This window comes from Gymnoscopelus microlampas (assembly GCF_963454915.1).
Source record: "Gymnoscopelus microlampas genome assembly, chromosome: 5".
NCBI classification, from domain to species: domain Eukaryota; kingdom Metazoa; phylum Chordata; class Actinopteri; order Myctophiformes; family Myctophidae; genus Gymnoscopelus; species Gymnoscopelus microlampas.
In genome coordinates, this window is record NC_139942.1 from 33,821,988 (window position 1) to 33,847,036 (window position 25,049).

The 25,049-nt window shown below is 40.3% G+C and overlaps 1 protein-coding gene across 1 annotated transcript; it reads left to right on the plus strand.

Moving 5' to 3' along the window:
* Positions 1-16,028: 16,028 nt before the first annotated feature.
* wrnip1 (WRN helicase interacting protein 1) lies at positions 16,029-24,811 on the plus strand. The gene is made up of 7 exons (XM_084058715.1): positions 16,029-16,758; positions 17,227-17,421; positions 18,070-18,308; positions 19,679-19,902; positions 22,498-22,653; positions 22,885-22,964; positions 24,228-24,811. The coding sequence occupies exons 1-7, from the start codon at positions 16,087-16,089 to the stop codon at positions 24,504-24,506; spliced, it is 1,845 nt and encodes a 614-aa protein (XP_083914841.1). The 5' UTR covers positions 16,029-16,086; the 3' UTR covers positions 24,507-24,811.
* The last annotated feature ends 238 nt before the right edge of the window (positions 24,812-25,049 follow it).

The following is a 25,049-nucleotide window of genomic DNA, read 5'->3' on the forward strand; positions in this document are numbered from 1 at the left end:
CAAGGGTGATTCATGGTGTGTCTCTGCACTGACAAACACATCCAATGAGAGTCTCTGTGTATACTTTCTCATACACAGTTAAGACAGTTGGAGCACAATTTTAACCTAGGACTTGTAATGTGAGCATAACCCATGTCCCCTATAAACCTATCAAAATATGTATGATTTACTAAGGTGTATGGGCTTCAAATCAACTCCTAAGATAAAACCACACATCAAACATTTCTTAAAATTACAAAATAGCTGGGGTAACTTGTTAAAACATTTATGGAAAAACAATAGATTCTGCTGCGAGTCCGCAGGCATTAAAGGAATGTCGTTTTCAAGTACACCACTTGGGCTGGACAAAAAGGACACTTGAGATAAGCTTGCAGGACTGTGCCAACTCATGCTGTCTTTGTAGATCAAGGGGGGGTGGGTGAAGCTGATGAGGCATCCAGCTTTGTTAAGGCAACCATGAAACACGTTGTTGACAAAGGGGGCACTGCCTACAAAGACCCGACTTAAAATAGCCCAGCACTCACCTCACTGCAGTCACTGAGGGCCAAGGCTGGGCTCGCGGGTGCAGCCAGGAACCAGAGAAGGATGGGGGTTAGCAGGAGGATGGGATGGGAGTTCGGGGGGGCAACCATTCAGCTCAAGTTACACGACAAGTCACGCCACCAGCTTTGACACCGCTCTCTTCTCTAATTTGGACGAGAATTAAGGCACAATGCCTGACCTTCAATATTTGAAGTAGTTGATGAATAGGGAGGTGACATGCTGGATTTGCATTTACTTCAAAGTTCATTTGCAAGAGGCTGCAGAGGGGGAAAGGACAGGTGACCCTGACATGGCAGTAACAGATGGGAATCATTCACACAGGGGAGAGCGAGGGAGACACACCTGTCCTGGGGTGCCAAGAGATGACAGTGTGGCAATTCTGACAATGTGGGTCATTCAACTCATCTTTAGTTGCATGTTCATCATGGAAGAAATAGAATATATTTTTTCCATTCAGGCTGCAGGTATGCTACTCTGACTTCAAGGATGAATGGAAATACAAGCCTAAATGTGACGCACCGTCAGAGTTCATATCCAATGAAAAATATGTGCTGCATCACATCAGATAATCCCTACAAGCCTGGTAGCTTATTAGGGCTGTGTTTGAGGTCATTAAGCCCCAGATATAAACAGGCCTCAGTGGTGGGGCTCATTACATAAACCAAAGATCATGTTAATATCAGACGCGTTACAGTGCAACTCGAGCGATGGTGTTATGACAGCCTAAAGTCTGCCCGCCTACTCTCAACTTCTCTGCCAATTTATGTGTCATGAACCCACGGCTTCAGTGCACCAGGTGGCAGCTGAGGAATCTTTTCCCTGTCTCTTAGTGCATGATTGAAATGTTGTTTACTTAATGTGACAGCAGAATTATCAGGATGTTGAGAAACACTGAAACAAGTCCACACACATGAACACTAAGATGGCCAAGAAGGTGATCATGTTGATGCAGTTAATTGTGTGTGTGCGCGTGTGTGCGCGCGTGCGTGCATGTGTGTGTGTGTGTGTGTGTGTGTGTGTGTGTGTGTGTGTGTGTGTGTGTGTGTGTGTGTGTGCATGCATGCTTGTGTGTGTGTCCTGATTGACCTTACTGTTGGAATATACAGTATAGTGACTTACTTTACAGAGTTAAAATAGACAGCTCCTTCTGGCAGTGGGCAGAATTTGAAGGTAAATGGTTTGTCACCCAAATAAAAGTTTAAACATAAGTTCTCTTAGTAACCACAAAATATGTGATGAGAATGGACTAATGTTTTGACTATTAATGCTTGCAATGCCACCAAGATACAGAGCATGCAAAAAAGTCCAATATAATGCCAACACACTTTACATAAAAAATTAAATTATTAACAACATATTATCCTGACCAAAATAAGTAGTCTGTGCTTGTCACGGTATCAGGTAGAGTAGTGTGACCTGTGTGGTATTGGGTTTGTTTGGCAGCCGGACAAGATTGACCGTTTAAAATGGAGCACTACCCCCCCTTACCCAGAACACAGTGTCCTGTGAAGCACCAGAGTGGTGTGCTGTGGCTGGGCTGTTCTGTCACCCTTCCTATACCCCCCGCCACCATTCACCCTGCCAACTCTGGCTGTGCTTTCTCTTGGAAACCAAGGGACATAAACGTGCATGGTGGCAATGAAACGCAATACCAGCTAACATCTCAGGCATGTCTTACGTTCCCTCAGCATCAACATGGAGAGAGAGAGAGAGAGAGAGAGAGAGGGAGGGGGAGGGTGAAAGAGAGAGAGAGATTGAGAGAGACATATATTGCGAAAGGGAATCTTTTCTATCATTGTCTCTGAATGCCTATTCAACTATATTAGACTGAAAATGTGTGTCCAGAAGATCAATTTCAAATGTGCAATATATTACCATACAAAATAATATTAAATGTCTTTCCAAACGTGGATAGTTGCATCACAATAGTTTGACAACTCTACTCATTACACAGAGCAAAGCATAAAAATGTCCAAATATTTGATGGAACATTTGGAAATGATGTACTGTATGTGCACTGCAAGTCATAGAGTGCCACCTTGCGCCTGGTTGATTAGATCACACTTTAGGTATTTTTTTCCATTTTAAACAGCAGATGGTGCTCTTCGTCCGGAAAAGCATGTGCATCAGATTCAGTTTTCAGATTTTACAATTTCCAATTTTCCACGGTAGTGAAACATTATGAATAACAATGACCTAGTACTTATCTTACTGAAAGAACCATTGGAAATGTTTATACATTTTGATACAATGCTTTCTTCAAACTGTCATTCATATAGAGAATTATTTGACACTATGTAAACACTAACTGTATGAAATGTAATAGCATCTTACAATGAGGAAGCCATAAACGCCAAGAGCAGTTAATGACTGGATGTTCAATATTATACGTAGGAAAAGCTTAATAGCATGCTAGTCTATATCACCTAAAATGCCAAGAGAGGAATGGAAACAGGAGAGAGTGATAAGGCTTCATCTTTCCTATGTTTATATATATATATATTTATACTTCAGTGCTGTGAGAATATTTAGACTCATGCAGACCTCATTTGAATGTGCAAGCTGTACTTTCACACTGATCCTTATCGGTGAGGGAAAATTGAATAGCTCAACAGAAACAAAACAGAAATAGTAGCAACGAATATCCTACATCACAAATACGATTACATAAGACATTCTGCAATCCCATAGTGGGATGCAAGCTCCCTGACTCATTTATAGCCCTTTATGTTAATAATCCATAGACAGGCCTGTCATAATGATTACATAATCGTCTAATCGCAATTATTTGAGATAATCGCAATTCTTTTTGCATAATCGTCATAATCGTTTCCATGTTGAAAGGTTTTCTCACATTTTCAAATATCAAAAAAGCTGAAATAGCATATCTATAAGCTTCGCGTCACGAAGTGGCGCGTTGTAAGCTTGTAGATGTATAAAAATGATCAAATATGTCAATATTTTTTCATTACGAAGACTAAAAGGCTTCATATGTGCCAATGTTCAATGCCAAACACACAATTAAATCGTTAATCGCAATTATTTGAGTGACAATTAATCGTCAACTTAAATTTGTAATCGTGACAGCCCTATCCATAGAGCCAGCCATGATCTACCATACTGTACTACTCTATATGTATAGCAGACTCACCTTAATTTTTTCCCTTCTCAACGCTTCTACAGTACTAGCCACTTTACAAAGTTATTATATAGTTTTGTTGAATTATCAATTCAGATTGGCCATTCAAGGTATTCTTCAGTCTGAATAGCAGACTGCTGTTCTGCTTCTGTCTACATTGCTATGGAAACAGAAGCTTGTTAGCTAATGAAATCGTTTTTTTAATCAATAGTTTGTGTCAAATTATGTATTTTGTTCGTAAGTTGCCATGTAATAAGTAGGATAATTTAATGTAATGTAAGGATAATAATAAGTGAGTCATTATGGGAGGTCTGTCTATTGTTCATATTTACTTATTCACTGCTGTTTTTCTGTACCTATTTACAATGCAATCATGCACATACCATAATCATACTATATGTCCTTTAGTTCGCCAAGCTATAGAATGTCATAATACAGAATCACATTACTGCTGAACATGTTAACTGTGTGTTGAGATAACTAATTGAGTTAAATTTGACGTTCGGATGGAGAACCTAATGTTCCATGATGTTAATACTGTAATTCTGTTGGTAGTAGATACCATTGAATGGCACATGTAACACGTTTTGGTACATTTTAGTCAGAGACATTATTGAAAAATACAGAATATAGTTTTTTATTTTACTCACCAGTTTAGTGGCCTTGTGGTTAGAGTGTCCACCCTGAGATTGGGAGGTCGGGGTTCGTTTCTCCGGCCAGGTCATACCAAAGACTATGAAAATGGGACCCAAAGCCTCCCTGCTTGGCACTCAGCATCAAGGGTTGAATCCCTGCGACATACTAGCAACATGTCCAGGGGGTATACTTGAACCTCAAGTTGCCACACACTAAGGAAACAGGAGATAGGATCCTGTCTTGACATATGGCTCGCGAACCGCTGGTTCCCGAGGCGGCTTAACTGTACTTACTTACTTACTGTCAACACTTATAACAAAACTGTACATAAAAATAGGCATATCAGTCTACTGTACATACTCTATACAGTATATATAGGCCATATATAATGTTTGTATACATTCTATATACTGTGGATTGACAGTTCATATTTACCCAAGCTACTGGGGATAGATTATTTATGTACACCTATATACAGTATATTCATAAACCTATTTATGAATTTATATTAATATTTATACTGTTAATAGCTCATATTACAACATGTGAATCCTGGGCGGTCCATGTGCAGAGACCCAAGCAAGGACCCTAAATCATTTCCTTGTTTTTTGGTACTTTATTCACAATCCCTGTACATTACTACCGGCTTAGTTTTTTTTTTTATTACTTAGTTATATCTCTTTTTTGGAATCTGTCTTCTGTTCCATACTGTGGTACTTCCATTAAAATGAATCTGTCTGTCTGTCTATATATACTGTAGGCTACATCAGGGAAATCAAACATTATATTGTTGGCCCTAATGTTTGTACAGATATATTGTTTAATGTATTCTACTCAAAATAACTCAGTAGTAAGGCATGGGAATGCACAGCTCTATTTTATATGTAGAGACAAGGACATCCGATGGCGCTGAATAAAATGTTATTATATCAGATGAGATATTTCTGAGGCTGCCTTTAGATGTAGTATTACTAATTAACAAAGGCTAAAGAGGGAAGCCTTTCGCAACAGTTGCCGTGAGTTTTCCCCTCCACTGTATCCTGAAACTCGATGCTATAACAATGCACATTTGCCAGAGCACAATGTCCTTGCAACCTGCTGATGCATTTTGGTAGATTTCCAAGCTTTCATACCCAAGCAGTCAGTATGTGACACCTTCTACGATGATGTGGAAAACAAAAGGGCTCATGAACAACAGAGCGTCCACAGAGGTCAAACAGTTGTAGTGCAACGTTTTATGTGTGTCATGAGGATTGTGCTCTAAACGAGAATAGTGACCTTGTGCTTAATGTTCTAACTGAGAAGAGGTGCTTGCAAAGAAACTGCTGAATTATGTAACAATAATGCTAAATTACGCGTGGAAAACGAGCATAACTTCATAAGTTGTGCGTCTGGGAGCAGAATTAATGTGCCAGAAGTCTTTGGACCTTCGAAGAGCCCTAGTAGCCTGTGTGGTCAACAATCCAGAGGTGAATTTAAGAGAATACTGGATAAATCAACAATTGATAAATGTTGTGAATGCACTGACATTTTTCTTCTCTGTACTTCATTTACTAACCTGTCAACAATCATAAATCTCTGCCCTGATGTCTGCACTGTTAAATCAGGTGTTGAGTGCCACTCTTATACAGTGAGACAGATTTTATAACTGAAGCTGACACTACACTACATACAAAGTGTGTAGATGTTGGTGTTATGCAGCTGTTAGTGAGCAAACTACAGTACACTACACACGTTCAAGTCAGTGCTTCTCCTGTCCTACATTTATACTGTAAGTGTTGTGTTTTAATCATTAAGCCTTAAATATATTTTTTGCTAAAATAAAATAGCTGATCTACAAGCTTGCGTCAGGTTTTGCATAGCGACACGTTGTGAGCTTGTACAACGTGCAACTTGTACTGCGTGAGCTTGATCTGCTGTTTTTTTGTTTTGTTTTTAACTTTATTTCTGCTGTTTTTGCAAGAAAGAAGAAAGAAAAGACATTAAAGACAAGTCTCAATATCGATAATGAGGTAATTATCGTGATATTTGATTTTGTCCATATCGCCCTGCCCAGCCCGTCAGCTGCTGTCTTTCCCTCTGAATAGAGTCCAAATACTTTGTCAAGATCTGACATCTTACAAAGTCTTCAAAAATGACAACCAGACAGGGTGGATTTATCATAGTCTCACATAATACAGTATGTATAAATACAATCCTGAAGAACTAACAATACCAGTTTCTGTAACATACTGTACTGTAACACATTACTACTAGACCACAACGTCTACTGAACCGAAACTAAGGGTGAGTTATTACACACTCACTGAGGGTTACATTATCACACCGTATTTTGCTGTGTACAATAAACCTCTGTTGAAGCATTGAAACTAGCATAAACTGCAGGACTTCAAATGTATAGACTTCCCGTCTAAAAATATAAAAGGTTAAAGCAGTGCGTGGTTATAGTAGAACTAGCTTCCAGGTCTCCAATAATGTTGACAAGTATAACATTACTACCACAGACGTATGCAATGGAAACCCATGCAGGATGAGATGATATTTGAGCCAGACCATTAAAGAGTCAAAGAATGTTATTGTACACTTACTAGTCAGAACACTGTGCAAGATGAAGGCAAACCTAAAAGGCATAACCACTTTCAAATATGGCTTCCATATTGTTGCAAAAGAATTCAACACATTTCTGAAATGTACAAAAAATTATAATAAAAAAAGGTCACAACCCGTTGCATCACGGCGCGTTGTGAACACACACAAGTACAAAAAAAGTGAGTACAAAATGTACCCACAGGTTTTTGACACACGTACCTAAAAAAACAAGGGTTGCAGTGAGTCACAAAATAAGGAATTTACATTTCGAAGTTGCTCGCTGAAAATAACCCCCTGATAATTTCCCCTTGCAACATGGTCTTATGACAAAGTATAAATTAGGCTCAAATAACGGTTTCCCATAACCACGCCAGTGTTAGCACTTGGCTGTGAGTGGGAACACAGACCTCTCAGTATATTATATACAACAAGTCGTAAACAATCCTTTTCTACCTGAGTGTCAGGTGGAGTGGATGCTCTGTGTCTCCTCCGGTAGCAGAGTAAATCCCACAGCGTGTACCAGAAATAGGAGGCCATTAGACACATGCCGTTCACTAGCCAAACGCCTCTGCCCTTCTCTGTGGCTTTCATCTCACTCTTGAAGCTTCTTCGTCTTTCTTCTACTTGACCCTCCATCTATCCTCTGTCCTGCTGGCTTAGAACTCCAAAGGGCCTCTCTGGGCTTACGAGCGGAGTGGAGAGGTTAGGGAGGATGTCAGAACACTGATTAGGAGGTGTTCCTGGCATAAGGAACGCCCAAACTTTTACACAAGCTCCACAGCTTATCTGTTAATTCAGAGCCCCCCACACAAACATACACTGACACACGCACACGCACACACACACACACCCACACACACGCACACGCACACACGCGCACACACACACACACACACACACACACATCTCTAAAACTATCTCATCATCACTTACAGCCAAAGGACAGGCAGCTTGTCCCTCTGACAAAAGAGTGACAGGTGCCAGTAAGGGGTATCTGGGAGACACGCGCAGACACCCTCCGTCTCTGCTTCACTACTCACATGTTAAGTGGTTGAGAACAAACCTCAAAACAAAACGTCACATAAACTTCACGGGAGCATTAATGTTGAGAAGAGTAAGATTTAATACTGAAGATTTAAGAGTGCTGATAAGCACAAGCCTGTCAGTGTGTAGATATTTGGATTGTGAGGTAAATAAATAGCCTGGTACTATTAGATTACAGCTGCAAATGTCACACAGACAGACACTCACGTGGGGTATGCCTTCCAACTGTTTTGATTGGCTAGAAGCCTCTACGCTACGGCAGAGGCATTTTCTCATGGGATTGTGTTTTGCATCAATAATGAGCATAATGATATAGTATAATAGTATAGTAATTATAATATGTAAATATGTAATAACACAGTTTTTAACTACTCACATGGGATGAGTTGCACCAATGACATTTTTTGGCAGGTGATGAGTCTCTATATGGAATGAATGAACAGGTGTTTTGTTTTGAATTGAACTGACCAAGATACATCAAACGTTGCTTAATGTTTGCTGAACAAAAAAGTCTAAAAGATAGCTCGGAGTGTCTTATCTTAAAATCATGTTCTGTACTTAACCCAGCACCTACTGTCAATGTTCCAAATTAACTCTTGTAGCCTATACAACTTTCTTTGTGAGACTACAGTTGGCATCTAAGAGGATTTATAAATGAATATCTACCTAAGTCTATACTGTACATTGTGACTTAAGACATGAAGAACATAGATCCATGGTACGGCCAAGACTAGATCACCTGGCCAGCAGTGTCACTCTGTACTGTAGTAGCATGGCAGCAGTAATAACACCAAAACAATTACTGTACCACAATGTCAAACATGTCGGCAAACAACCACAGGTTCTTCTAGTCTCTCTACATTTCTAGCAGCAGCTACCCGTGTCTTGGATGCTGTGGGTAACTGGTCTGCGCTTGCTTATCCACACCGTCTTCCTTGTGGATCGTAGTAGACTGCTCAGGTTCTTGCTCACATTCTATTTTGGGTTCCCCTTGGCCTTCCAATCATCAGTCTGATAGAGTGAACATATTCAAAACAATATCTATAACTTCCAGGAATCTCTGTTTATGTCTGTCTGTATGTCTGAACCATTCATCCGATCGACTTCACACTTGCTGAGGATCCAAAGGAGTGCTATGTTGGCTGTGAAGTCAATCGGGTGAGCGCTTCTCGAGAACGCTGCAAGCAGTCTTACCAAGTAATCAGCCCACTCCGAACAGGCACACGTTCCGAACGCCCACAGACTGAACAGACACTGCACTAGTTCCACTAATTAAACCTTTGACACTTGTAAGGTATTTAACAAAAGATCATGGAATTAAATAAACCCCATCTTCTGACTACATATCATGTAATTATGCATTTTCGTGATCTAGCCTACTAATGTACAGTATATCTTTTTTAAACTGATGAAATCTTGAAACTGGAAATGTATATTATTCATGCTGAATTTAACTTTTTTGCATTGTAAAAAAAAGTAGTTGTCCGCTAAGTGTGCTTGTTATTATTTTTAATGAACCACCACTAATATAGATTTGAGTTCAATGCGTTCACTATTCATGATCTACTACAACTAATACTCAATTCAATACTTGTTTTGTGTAGTCTTCTCCATAGAGCGAGCTAAGTGGATTGTTTTTTCAAACAAAAAAGCTGTATGAGTAGTTCAGCTTCAAATGATTGTGTTTAGTTCAAGGAGTAGTGTGTAGAGACCTCCATTAGTGGAGGCTGTTGGCTCACCCTGGCGGTGCTCAGGAGCAGTAGTCGAAAGTAACTAATTACATTTACTCAAGTACCACACTTAAGTACAATTTTGAGGTACTTTTACTTTACTGGAGTATTTCCAATTTTCAACACTTTTACTTCTACTACACTACATCTCAGAGGCAAATATTGTACTTTTACTCCACTACAATTATTTGAAAACTTTAGTTACCAGTTACTTTGTAGATTTTAATTATTATTGCAAAACATACATTAACCACTTCAGCACTTCACGATGCGTTGTGAGCTTGTAGATCTGCTATTTTCAAAATATTTTTATACATTTTATACATATGATACCTTGTGAAATGGGACATTCTACATAATGAGTACTTTTGCTTTTGCTACTTTAAATATATTTTGATGCCTATACTTTTGTACTTTTAATCAAGTACATTTTGTTTTTTATTTAATTTCTTTCTTTACTTAATTTTCACTTAAGTAATGAAATGTAGTACTTTTCCCACCATTGCTCAGCAGGCAACACCTCCTGACTTAAAGGGCCTTGAACACTAGGTGTCACTGGTCAACAATGTAATGCAGGTCAGGCTGATATAGACCCCTTAACAGACGAGGTCACACTGGCTCCAAATGAAACCCATTCTGTCAGGTCTCGCTAGGACGCGCCTCACTAGCCAACACACAAGAGGGGGTTGGGGTGCGCTGAAACCAGCACCCCAAAACAACAGGTTGAGAATTGATTGCATGAAACAATCACCTGTGCATCCAGTCTCAATGTTAGTAAACAAATAATTGGTCTATAGTCATCAATTTGATCTCACTATATTCACACCAGTGTTGCCAAGTCCGCTTAATATAAGCAACTTTGGGCATTTTCTTTCCTGTAAAGTTGCTTGTAAATATTGGTAGTCGCAGTTTGCTGGGGTTTTTTTTTGGCTTGTTTCTAAAGTGTAGTTGCTTTTTTGGGATTGGTTGAAACACAGGACAGATACAGGAGAGATACAACTAAGATTCAAGAATAAAAAATAAAAATAAATGTAATAAGATAAAAATACAAATATGATAAAAACAGTTACGATAATGTATTGATTGATTGATCAGATATGTTATTAGACAGAAAATGTAAACTGCATGAAGTACAGTCATTTAGCTACATACTAGTACATTTGAGCTAAAAGGATAACACAAAAAAAGTCCTGGGGACTTGTTTCCATTGTGGTCCTATAATGAACTATCAATATAAGTATCATGTACAATCTATCACCAGTAATATGGGCATACATCTATCGTTCATGAATGGATATATAAAGACTATATGTATAGTGTCAGCCGGCTACACAGTGGGAATATGGATACATAGGTAAAGTCAATGTACAGTGAAGGAGCAATACACACCGGTCCACCGGTGCACTACACTAAGCCAGTGGTTCTCAAAGTGGGGTCCAGGTATTCTCAGAGGTCCTTGATGGGGTTCTAAATTGACAAGTCTGTAACTCTGACAGTATACAAATGGAACCAAATGGACCCGTTAGGGTCCTTTTGGTTCCATCTATATACTGTCAGAGTTTAGGGGGTGCTTGAAATGTAAAAGTTTGAGAACCACTGCACTAAGCCTGGCTGGCTTCTGAACCGTCCTGTCTGATCTCCTGGATTCTGATTCTCTACCAGATCCCTGCCAGTTGCATTTGCCTTCTCTGGTTGATCTCCTGGTTCTGACCCTTTACTCTTTAATTAAACCTATTGTGAATTTTTGCCTGATCGTTTCTGTGTCGTGTTTGAGGGTTCTTACTTATTCTGAGTCAATGACCATTACAGATTTTCAGGCAATAGTTGACATTAGGCGACATTTACATTTTATGTAAACCATATTACAGCAAATGCAACAAGTGTTACTTGCAATATGTGCAGTTGTAACATGTATTCATCAGGTGATTTAGTGGAAGCATTAGTAAGATCAGTGGCAGTTAGAGTAGCAGATGAAGTGGTGGTGGAAGAATAATTGTCTTGACACGATGACTATTGTGACACAGAGCTTTTGAACTATCAACCTACCTGAATCAAAATACAAAACCTGAGCTATTAATATAAACCATTACGATGTCCTCAGTCACTGTAGAAAGGATATTCATACTTCTTGATTCCCGAAACGTGTACATTAGGGCTGCAACTATCGATTATTTTCTTAGTGATTATTCTATCATCAACATTTTTCAATTAATTGAATAATCGAGAAGCGTGTTTTTTTTTATATCAACAAATCAATTGACCCTTCTTTTATAGCCTACTTAGTTGCACAACAGTGTTGTGCAAAAAAAATAAAAATAGCAGATCTAAAAGCTTGTGACGCGTTGTGAGCTTGTAGATTTGTTAATTTCATATTTTAATCTTGTAGATCTGCTATTTTCACTATATCATTATTTTTTTAAACTTTTCGCCTATAAGGACATGCTCAAAATAGGGATCAATTAATCAATGATTTTAGTAAATTATCGATTATCCGTTTTCTTTTTTTAGCGGCGCGATATTAGCCCTCTATACCTGGCTTTTGCGTCAACGTTCTGATTGGTCAGGCTCGCCAAGGTTCTGATTGGTCAGGTCCGTCAACGTTCTGATTGGTCAGGCTCGCCAAGGTTCTGATTGGTCAGGTCCGTCAACGTTCTGATTGGTCAGGCTCGCCAAGGTTCTGATTGGTCAGGTCCGTCAACGTTCTGATTGGTCAGGTCCGTCAACGTTCTGATTGGTCACTGTTCATGACATCACTATGTTACTATTCATGACATCACTATGATGTCAGGAACTGAAGAGGATGGAGAGTGTGTCCATTAACATCAACCCTACAGAATGGGAAAAGACACATGAGTGGGCTGTGAAGGTGGCAGCTCTCAACTGCCATTCCCTAGTACCGAAATTGGAAGAAATTAAAGCAGACCCTGTTCTGGCTTATGCTGACATTATATGCCTCAGTGAAACATGGCTCACACACAACAACTATGTCCCATCTCTGCAGATTGATGGGTTTTCACTCCATCTAAACAGTATTGGACATGGCAAGGGATTAGCCACTTACTACAGAACAGCAACACTAAAACATCACACAGATTTCACGAGTGACACGATGCAAATCACCATGATGGTCTCAACAGACATAGACATAATCAGTGTCTACAAAAGCAAAGGACATACATCCTCGATCCAGAATTTGACACGGTTAATCGACCCAATCAAAACAACTCTGATATGCGGTGATCTCAACATATGCCTTGGTGAAAACCCCAACAACCACGTATCAGAATCTCTTCAGAAACTAGGCTTCACTCAACTCATACAAGAAGCAACCCACTTTGAGGGAGGACACATAGACCACGCGTACTTCCGAAACAACGGACAAGTCACTGCACATCCATCTCTGTACAGTTCATACTACACAGCAAAAGACCACGATGCTTTGCTAATAACACTAAGGTCAATATAAAGACTCTGGGTACGGCTTATAAATTGTATACATTATTTCATAAAACATAAATATCTTTCTGGTACCACATGTATACACAAGGTTTATTTTTTATTTCCTCATGTTTTCTTTTTGTATATATTTTTATTTTCTCATGCTTTTCCCCCTTCTTTTTTTGTATGTATTTTTAACGGCGATGGTCCTGCTCTATACCTGGCTTTTCCGTCAACGTTCTGATTGGTCAGGCCCGTCAAGGTTCTGATTGGTCAGGCCCGTCAAGGTTCTGATTGGTCAGGCCCGTCAAGGTTCTGATTGGTCTGGCCCGTCAAGGTTCTGATTTGTCAGGCAAGGGGACTATTCATGACATCACTATGATGTCAAGGTTTATTTTTTATTTCCTCATGTTTTTTTTTGTATATATTTTTATTTTCTCATGCTTTTCCCCCTTCTTTTTTTGTATGTATTTTTAACGGCGATGGTCCTGCTCTATACCTGGCTTTTCCGTCAACGTTCTGATTGGTCAGCCCCGTCAACGTTCTGATTGGTCAGGCAAGGGAACTATTCATGACATCAATATTATATCATGAATACAATATTAGATGGTTTATATAAACTGTAAAAGTCCGGAACATAAACACTCTGGGTACGGCTTATAAATTGTATAGATTATTTCATAACACATACATATCTTTCTGGTACCACATTTATACACACGCACACACAAAGTTTATTTTTTAGGTACCCACTCTATCAGCTATGACAGATCAGTTTTTGCCACTTACCTTGGAATGCATTTGGTGATTCGCTTCCAATGGCACTATTTAGTGCCACTGGAAGCCTTGAAATAAATTTACAGAGATTTAATATTGTTTCTCTAGTAGAAACACATATCTATGACAAAATATATCAAAGGCGCCGCTACCTTCACACAGGTGTGATTTTTAAATATAATCAATGAGTTTGATTAACTGTTGCACCCCTAATTTACATTCATAGCTGTACTGTACCTTCATTTCCCAGAAGTAGCGCATGGTTTCCACCCTCTCCAGATACTGAAAGAAGTCCAGCTTCATGTCCTGATTGTCATGCTGATGAACTGGCCTCATCCTGGCCACATTAGGTGAAGGAAACACTTGGTCATCATCATCCCCCTCTCCACAGGACCTCTCTGTCCTCCTTGTGTGGCTGACATCAGGTGCCTGACTAGGATGGCTGGGCTTTTTGTCTGACCTGGAAAGGAGAGAAAAAAGGATAATGAATAATGGGTGCAACAGTTAATCGAACTAATTAGATAAGATATTAGAACTAATTGTTCTAATATCTTCTGGTTCAGCTGAAAGATGACAACACAAGGTTTATAGGCTACTTGTAGTTTGTAATGGATTCACACGCTCAATACATTTTAGGATTTTCAATATGTATGCATAAAATAAAATAATGCAAATCTAAACCGAACATGTAGGCCTACTTTCGGGTTGGTTAAAAAAAAAAACAGACGTCATGCACCAAACCAAACAAGGTTATTACGATTATGCATGCTCCTCATGGTATCACAACACCACCAAGGCCTTAAAAACAAGGCTCCAAAAATCCCAAAACAAACTAGTAAGGCTACTTCTTGGCCTCAATCACAAAACCCATCTAACCCCTGCTCATTTTGCTAGGATTGGATGGCTCAGGGTTGAGGACAGAGTACAGCAACTTGCAATGGGCCTGGTCTTTAAGATACACCACAACATTGGGATCCCCCTGTATTTGTCAAAATACTTTCAAAACGTTAATGAAGTCCACGATCATAACACCAGAGGCAGCTCCACGAATCATGTTCAACCCAGATTTGGCTCAACAAAGGGAATGAACTCGTTCTCATGCTATTCAACAAAAATGTGGAATGCCCAACCAAAAGGAGTAAAGGAGTGTAAAACCCTACTCACTTTCAAAACTGCCCTAAAGATACACCTTCAGGAGGCTGCAATTCGAAAATGGCCCCTGTCTAAGTCTTAACCTATACCTATATTTATATTTTGTATCTTCTCTTGTACATATTTTTCACTCTTCATACCAGTAACCTGTAAGCTGATTGTATGACGTTCTGTATAGTAGTGTGTATATCTGTCTGTCTCTTATATGTCATGTCATCATGATTTGTGTGCTTGGGGATCTCATCTTAAACAAGCTCAGTGCTTAATGAGTCTTCCAGTAGACCTTGTATTGAATTGTACTTCCATGTACTGATGTTCTCATGTCTTACTAAATAAAGTACATCAATCAATCAATCACATAAAATAGTAGAATTGCAAAAATATCAAACTATTTTCTCGTGTGCTTTTATTAACAGGCAATGTGCAATGATAAATATACGTTCGAATTTAAACCCAACAAATAAAACATATGCAACTTCACACCAGTGGGGATAAAGTAACTAAGTAATTTACTCAAGTACTGTACAGTACTTAGTACTTAGGCCTAAGTACAATTTTTAGGTATTTTTTTTACTTTACTGGAGTATTTACAATTTTCAGTACTTTTACTTCTACTCCACTACATCACAATTATTTGAAAACTTGAGTACTAGTTACTTTGTAGATTTGTATTACAAAACATGTTACCCACTTCAGCCCTATACATTTCGGCCATTTGAAAATAGCCGATCTACAAGCTCACAATGTGTTGCAAGCTTGTAGATCTGCTATTTTCAAAAGATCTTATCGATTTGGAAACTTGTAAAATGGAACATTCTGCACAAGTGCATTTTGATACCAATACTTTTGTACTTTTACTCAAGTAAATGTTGAATTCCGGACTTTTACTTGTTTGCAGTATTAATACTTTTATTTAGGTACAAAAAAAAGAGTACTAAGTTTTTCCATCACTGCTTCACAATCACACGTGACCATACGTCAAAGGTTCAGCGGGAACCAACCAAGGAATCTCTGAGCCAACCCGGAAAAACAACAAACATGGCGAGTGAAGAAACAACCGCCGCAGCCTCGGAGTCAGAGTCAGTGCACAGAGTGCAGTGTCCCGTTTGTTCCAAGGACTTCCAGCCGTCCAAAATCAACGCGCACCTGGACAGATGCCTGCTGGATGCTGACGGCTGTCCTCCTCCTCCAACAACAACAACAACAACAACAACAACAACAGACTCGCCGCCTCTGAAGAAATCACGCATGTCTGCTGGGGAAGCTCTTCCACACATCATCACCCCCTCAGACAGCGAGCCGCCGCTACCCACGGCATCACTGTTCTCCATGTTCCACAGCAGCAACAACAAGAGTAAAACTCCATTTAAAAATGAACGAAACGCACTGTTTTCCGTGAAACAAAGCCCCAATGCCGCTGTCAGCAAAGGAGTGAAGCGCAACCTTGAGGAGAACGGCGTGGAACAGAGAGGAGCTGCTGCTGACAGCCGTTCTTCTACAAGTGAACCCATAAAGATAAAGTTGTCATCATCATCAAACCCACTGATGACCAGTATCGACAAGCCTCTGGCGGACAAACTGCGACCAAACACACTGGATGAATATTTCGGGCAGAACAAGGCAGTGGGAGAACACACACTGATCCGTTCACTGCTGGAGTCCACTGAGATCCCATCATTGATCCTCTGGGGGCCCCCTGGATGTGGAAAGGTGCGTCATTTCAGGGACCCCCAAATTAATAAGTAATTGGCCCCCATCTGAAAAGATGTTGTGCCAGCCAGGGACCCCCCCCCCCCCGCCCCCCATACAAGATTTGTGTTGTGTTAAATGTTTAAAAGATATTCCAGATCTTTCAAGATTTTTTGAAAATACCAGATTTTGCGATGCAAGGTGTTGTGCAGCTTGTAGAAAGCTATTTTCAAATATCAGATTTAGGGTTAAAGTAGTTAAACTGAGTCAGATGCTATCATTCTATAATTCACCAAAACTCTGTGTGTCCGTCTGTCCGGGGCATAACCCCACCAAGGACTGATATAGATTCAGGGTGAAAGCCAGTTATATGAATCTGCCTTCAAGGCCCTAAACAAAGGACAAACAAGACTGGTTTCCACGGTAATAATCTGGAATGTAATTTTTTCCCACTCTTTTTTTTGTGCTTTGTGTTTGTGCACCTTATAGACAACACTTGCTCATATAATTGCCAGCAACAGTAAAAAGAAGGGGACAGTTCGCTTTGTTAATCTGTCAGCCACCAGCGCTTCCACCAACGACGTCCGGGAAGTTATCAAACAGTCACAGAATGAACTCCGACTGTTCAAGAGGAAGACTATCCTCTTCATTGACGAGATCCACCGCTTCAACAAATCCCAACAGGTGGGATATTGATTGAGACTGTAACATATTCATTTCTTAGGCCAAATTCAGTGTTGTGAAGTAATTGAAGCTTTGCTGTTTGGTACAGCTTTATTTATGACTCCTTCAATGGTATTTCCCTCGACCACAGTCACATCTTTCTAACACATGCTCTACACATGAAGGTTAATCAGTCTGTCTGGTCTTAACTGCAGTCTGATGAGAATGTGCTTCCCTAAAATAAACACTTGGCCAGCCCTCCCGCCTGAAAAATGACCCTCCTATGCCCCTTCATAATTCATGTTTTATTGCAAATATTGAATTGGACCTAATTAATCAAACATGCGTATTTATCTAAAAACCCAGTCAATTTAAGACCTTTCATATACTAGTAAGTCAAATTTAAAATACAATTTGAGCTTTCCAAATTATTACAATATATTTTAATATTGATCATTGACAGACACGCACACTCATCAGAGCTGGCTCAGTCAGTCAGTGTGACTCAAAATAGCTTCAACAGACCAAGCACATTTTGTTAATAATCAACTAAATTAATACTTACCCCTGACATTTTTCTACTGCGCAGAATGTCAAAGTCTTCTTTGTTTTTCCCATGTTCCTTTTGTCCTTCTCCCCTCTCTCACTCTATGTATTATTTGTACATAGGATACCTTCCTTCCTCATGTGGAATGTGGGACAGTCACCCTGATAGGGGCCACCACAGAGAACCCCTCCTTCCAGGTGAATGCCGCGCTGCTGAGCAGGTGTAGGGTGCTGGTGCTGGAGAAACTGTCTGTAGAGGCGATGAGTTTGATCCTGCGCAGGGCAGTGGCCTCACTTGGGATCAGGGTGCTGGGAGAGGACCCAACTGATCCCCAGGGAGACGACCTATCAGATGGCTCTGAGTAAGTGCTCCTTGCTCCAGAATCCTCCCCTTTTGTTATGATACATTGTACCAGAGGGCAGTGAAGACACCCCACAACTCAACATCCTCTCCTCTGTCCTTGAATGGATGAAGAATGGGAAATTCTCTCTTCTTGCATGCCCGCCTCTAAGAGTACAGGATGGAAGTGATTCAGCCAGACTATAGGCAGTCAATAATTTGGAACCACGAGTCCCTATAGACTTATTATATTATATAACTCTAACTCTGTGGGAGTGGGAGTGCACTTCATCTTTATTTGTTGAGAGAAATGAAGGGAGTCTGCAGTGGATATACAGTCTGCTTAGTGAGGTAACTGTTAACTGCTGGTAGCTGAGAAAAGATGTATTTTAACAGCTTGCTAGATTCATGTTTAATGACAGCCTCAAGCTTTTGACTGAGCTTGTTGTAACTTGTGTTGGCTGGAATGTAGAGAGGGCATCTGAATATAAATGTTTGGAGTCCAAAGAGATGCAACCAAAGGTGTTTATTTGTCATGCACAGACAGATCAGCACCTCAGTCATTTAGCTCAGTTGTTTGACTACTGAGTTGATCTTTTTTCCCCTTTTTTTAAATATACTGTATATAATTATTTGACATTGACATTGACAATGTACAGATAAAGATATGGATCTGTCTTGTTGCTGGGCTGAGGTCATAATAATGATATTGCCTTAAGAATAAATAGTGGATCATTAGTTATTATATACTAATTCAACCTTGTAAGTTGTAACATTATTTTTTTCCTTTTCTTTTTCTTTTTTACCTAAGCACTTTACCAAAAATGTACTTGACAAAAAACACACAGTGGACCATTTTAGGTTAGAGGAGATCTGAGCAGAAAGAATGGTGTGATGAAGAACATAGGCATTAGGGTGGGTGCTGCAGTCTCCATGGATGCTGCCACGGCGTAATTAAAGAGTCATCCATGGCTCTAGTGTTTGTCACCATTCACTGAAGTTCTAAGGAGCTAAAAACGGCCATGTTCTCCAAGGGGTGGGTTGTGGTTAGGGGCAAGTTTGAAGCAGGGCAAAGAGGCTTCACCATCAATGTCACCTCACAATGTATGAAACAAACCGTTAATGTATTCCCTGATTCCCTCCTGTTTTAATTGTACCATGAAATCTGTAGCTTTGTACACTCATTTGGGCTTAATAAGATAAGACTACTGCATCCAAAATTTGTCGTTAACTTTTGAATTCATGTTTGTGATCTAATAACATGTTAGTAGTGGTAGCGGTAGTAGGTGGTTTAAATTCATATTCCTTGTCTTGTTTACTTCACAAAGCAAAGAACGATGATGACAATTTTATTATTGTGTTTATTTTAATTCATGCAATTTTGTTTAACAGGCCAAAAGTTTACATTGAGCAGAAAGCTCTGGACACCATTGCTCACCTTTGTGACGGTGATGCCAGGGCTGGACTCAATGGTCTCCAGCTGGCTGTTCAGGCTCGGGTGGGTGCGGCCCGCCCTGACCGTTTAGCCCAGGTCTCTTCTCCCCTGGAGATTGTGGTGCAGGAAGTGCATGTCAAAGAGGGTATGCAGAGGTCCCATATTCTCTACGATAAAGCAGGTAATCCCAGAATATTACCATTCACTCTTATCGTGTGGCCTGCGTTACTGCAGTCACTGCCAAAGAATACTCCCTACCCTAAGTTGTTTGTTGTTTTCAAGCCATCAGGAAATGGTGATGCTCAGTTTATTAGTTTGTTAATTAGTCTGTCTGCCCAGAGCTGGCATAGGTTGCGCTGTCCAGATTCTGCAGCTGCCGCACGTGAAAGTTACAGAAGGAACGTGTTAAGTCAGATGAAGGAAATAGAAAGTGTTAATAGTTTTTTGATGTGTTTCACAGGTTCTGTCTGTCCTGTGAGCTGAAATTGAGCGTCTCTGTGACGTGCATATACATTTCCTAGCCAAGGAACAAACTGCTCCTAAAACACATATAGTATTTCTGTATATCTCCTTGCGTAGCTGGTGGACCTCAGAGTTTGTGCTAATTAACTTACTCACAGACTCAGCAGATTTTGTAAGGCAAGCTATAAGCCAATTCAAGGGAAGTGCATTTTTATAGCACTTTTCAAAAAGGCAATTCAAAGTGCTTTACACAAAACACGAAGAGCATCAAGAAATGCGTTATAAAAGGCCATTTGAATACAGTTAAAGGTGTTGTAAGTGATATTGTTTTTTTGATATGAAAAGGTAAATTCTTAAAAAGTTAAAGCTTTATATTCATTGCTGTAGGGTTCAGAAACTGTGATCTCTCCAGCTCTTTAGTAAGCAGAAAATTGGATGAAATTGGTATCCCAACTTGAAGAGCTGGAAAGATGGGAAGACCAAATATTATTAATAATTATTGAACAAACACTTGGGAATATAGATTTATTTAAAAGAAAATAAGGTCTGCACTCCACACACTGGTGAAAATAAACTCCACCGTTTTATTGCATACAATGTTTCGATCAAGTGGACAGTGGGCCTTTTTAGAATAAAAATATGAATGAGTTTAAATAATAAAATAGAATCATAATTATAAAATAATCATTAACCTCAGTAAAAGGCAGTGGCAAACATATTCAGCTTTGATTTAAAAGAGTTGCAGACCTGCCGTTTAATGGGAGTTTATTCCAAATATGTGGTGCATAAAAACTGAACGCTGCACATTTAGTTTTGACTCTGGGAACGCTGACCTGTCGGCCAGAGTGGTCTGGATGTTAGATTCACAAGATCAGAAATGTATTTTCACTCAAAACCATTCAATGCTTTTTAAACCAAGGGTAGTATTTTGAAATCAATAGTTTGACAGACAGGGAGCCAGTGTAAATATCTGAGAACTGGCGTGATATGGTCCACTCTCTTGGTATTATAAGAACTTGAGAAGCAGCGCTCTGAATCAACTGCAGCTGTCTGATCCATTTTCTTAAAGCTTCATGGCGATGGCGACTGACTGTGTTGCCACATAATCAGAGACAGAGACTATACTAGTCTGCATTGTTAGTGTCCCAGCTGGGGGTGTAGGAGTTAATACAGCCTGCTTAGAATAGCAGTGTCAACATTCTAATGCATCAGGATTCGGTCCTGGAAGCAACAGACCATTTATCATTTAGGAAAAGCTACCCCAGAGTGACAAATGAGATAGTGTTTCAGCTCATTAGAGGACCACTGTCTAATAATGGAACGTCAGTTGTCACGCATAAGGCCCAGTTGAATAAAGGCTTCACGCAACAGAGGCTTTAAGAGAATCAACAGGTTCAGTTAAGGATTATTAAAAGCTATGGTTTTGTCAGAGGCAGAGACCCTCACTACCTTTTGGCACTGAGACGAGAGTAATGCCACTGTTGTCTTGTGGTTGTAACAATAACATGGTAATGAGTTAATATGATAAAATATTACATACACACTATCACACAAGTTTAAATCCTTATGTGTTTATTACGGGTGTCATTGTTTATTACTGTCTACTCTATACCAGCTGAGAGCTTTCCATTATGCCCTAACCTGTGCTTATGCAAGTTTCCAGTAGGATTCAGATGGAACAAGTGAGGAGGCATAGAGTAAAGTTTCAATGTACAGATTTGTATTTATTTTATATCATACTGTTTAGACTGATGCTATGTGTTTGATATATGGTTTACCTTGCTTACTGTAAGTCACTCTGGATGAAGAGTGTCTGCTACATTAAATGTCTAAATTGTAAAAGGTTGCTAGAAAAACAATAGTTAAAACACTTTGGAACACTTCCCCCTCCCTCTCGCCCCATCTAAGACATGACACCGTCCCACGTCCCATTATGTAACACTCAGCTGTCTCTGAAGCTCCAGATTTACTGTACCCTGCTCCACATAGGGCACGAAAATCTGCCCTTGGTTTGACTTATGACCTTGAGGGAGCTAGCAGACACAGTGGGTGCAGTCTGGCATTCTCCCCTTTATTCATTCCTTATCTTACACTGATGATGACATACATGAAGAATGACCCATCTCCTTTGTGTGTGTGTGTGTGTGTGTGTGTGTGTGTGTGTGTGTGTGTGTGTGTGTGTGTGTGTGTGTGTGTGTGTGTGTGTGTGTGTGTGTGTGTGTGTGTGTGTGTGTGTGTGTGTGTGTGTGTGTGTGTGTGTGTGTGTGTGTGTGTGTGTGTGTGCGCGTGTGTGTGTGTGCGCGCGCGCATCAAGGAGAGGAACACTTCAACTGCATCTCAGCGTTGCATAAGTCAATGAGGGGCTCTCACGCGAATGCCTCCCTCTACTGGTTGGGTCGCATGCTGGAGGGAGGCGAGGAGCCTCTGTATGTGGCTCGCAGGCTGGTCCGCTTCGCCAGTGAAGATATTGGTTTGTAACTACATTATTATACAAAAATGATTTATGCAAGCAAAAGAATATTTACTCTGTTGAATAATTACTATTTACTCTGTTAAAACTGTTTTTATTATTTTTATCCCTATCTATATAAATGTATGTGAAACTAACCAGCCCAGCCATAACCTTTTTTACAAGTAGGAACATTACCAAATGGAAAAATCCGGCTTCACTCTGACTGTATGTCACATGTGTGTTGGTCAGGTATGGCAGATCCCTCTGCCCTCCCCCAGGCTGTGTCTGCCTTTCAGGCCTGTCACTTCATCGGGATGCCTGAATGTGAGGTAAGCCACTGACTGAGCCTACTCTGAAATGATGCAAGTTGGGAATGCATGCATCCCCTACCCGTTTCAATACCCGTTGTACCCATTGTAAAGAGTATCCAATGAGGTACCCACTACCATACAACAGACTGACTAAATATGGAGATGCAGGGATCCCTTGACATCATAAAATGCTGATGTCATGTTGATGACATACGCGGGCATAAAGACAGACAGACCCACAAACAGACAGAGAGATACAGGTAAAAGAATAGAGTTCTATTGTGCTCGCTATCACTTATATTAGTGCAGCAACACAAACGTGATGCAAAGTTTGCCCAATCCAAGAAGCCGATGGGTTGGCTAATCAGGGAAGCTGATGCCTACATCCCCCCACTCACAAACATATCTATATATACAATTTGAATCCTGCGCCATGTCGGTTGTCCGTATGCGACGCCAGTGTGACGGTGTGACGTGACGTAATCTGACATCACGCCAGTGTGACGTAATCAGAGTGACGTAATCTGACATCACGATGAGACGGTCGTCCCGGAATCCTGCGCCATGTCGGTTGTCAGTATGTACGTTGTGACGTAATCTGACATCACGATGAGACGGTCGTCCCAAATCTATATATACAATTTGAATCCTGCGCCATGTCGGTTGTCAGTATGTTTGTCAGTATGTTGTATGTACGTTGCATCACTCCGAATATGGACACAACGCCAGTGTGACGTAATCTCACGACAGCATGACATCACGCATGACATCACATCCTACCTATAAATTCTAGGATGCCGTCAGATCGCACCAGTTCGACGGCTTCCATAGTGGGTTTTGGTCATTGGAGAGGTGATGCACGTCACCTCTTTCTGAAGTGGGTACTTTCAAAGCCTGCCGTGGATTTAGGAGAGCACAAAACTCTCTCTCACACTGTGAGGTGCCTGTAAGGTGGCACTGCAAAGTGAACGACGCGTCACGCTAGACGTTCGGGCCGCGTAGCGGCCCGAACTTCTAGTTCAGTACAATCTCCACAGAACCCGCGGTTGATCAGTCAGACGACGGTGCCTGACTTATGCCCTGGACAGTTACACAGACGGACAGGTTTTGTGAATTCATAGATCCGATAGATAGATATAGATGACATTAGAGCAAAATGGCTGGCATGTGAATTATGGTCAATGAACACCTCCAGTGGCTCTGACAGTCGTGACATGATTTGTAGTTGATCTGCCACACAAAGGCTTTATTTACCCTCCTTCCTTTTACCCTGCTTTACAGGTGATCCTGGCTCAGTGTGTAGTGTATTTGGCTCGGGCACCGAAGTCTGTGGATATCTACAAGGCCTACAACAATGTGAAGGCCAGTCTGAGGAACCACAAAGGACCCCTACCTTCGGTTCCCCTGCACCTTCGCAATGCCCCCACCAAGCTAATGAAGCAACTGGGATACTCAAAGGGTTACAAATACAATCCAGCCTTCAGTTCCGCTGTAGAGCAGCAGTACTTACCTGAGGAGCTGCAGGGTATAGACTTCTTCACCTGGACGCCCACTGAGTGAGCACCGAGCATTGGGATAATTCACAGAATATCCTGTAAGTTGAGTTCAAGGAAAGGCAAACTGAATTTATTGGAGCAAGATGGCAGTGTGCACAGACAGTGGTTTATTTCAGCTCTTTTCACAAGTACTATTTGAGTATATCAATTAGGCTTTTCTGTTGGAAATCAAAAATAGATTGGGGGGTGTTTTCCCGTAATATAGGATAAAATAAGTTTCATATTTTAGAATACAAATGTTCAAATATCTCTGACTCGGTCATATGTGAGTCAAAATCCAGGGAATATCCTTCATACATGAAGCACCATACCAAATCAGCACTATGTTTAAATGATAAATGTGTTCAGATCTATTGTACATATTGTAATATTTACAAAAAAGTGTAATGTAAAATGTTCTAATGGATTGTTCTCATTAAAATCTTTCTGACTTTAAAAAAAAACATTTTGCCTCTTTCAGATTCTTGCAGTTTGACAGAATACTACAACATCAGCAGATATTTGAGAAGTCCTTTTATTGCATTAGTCACAAAGAGAAAACTTCAAT

What these genes read in the sequence shown, in the direction of transcription:
- wrnip1 (XM_084058715.1), top strand. Translation starts at nt 16,087, where the DNA reads ATGGCGAGTGAAGAAACAACCGCCGCAGCCTCGGAGTCAGAGTCAGTG. An exon ending in TATTCTCTACGATAAAGCAG is followed by an intron (nt 19,903 to 22,497) that starts GTAATCCCAGAA and finishes GCGCGCATCAAG; the next exon opens with GAGAGGAACACTTCAACTGC. An exon ending in CTTCGCCAGTGAAGATATTG is followed by an intron (nt 22,654 to 22,884) that starts GTTTGTAACTAC and finishes TGTGTTGGTCAG; the next exon opens with GTATGGCAGATCCCTCTGCC.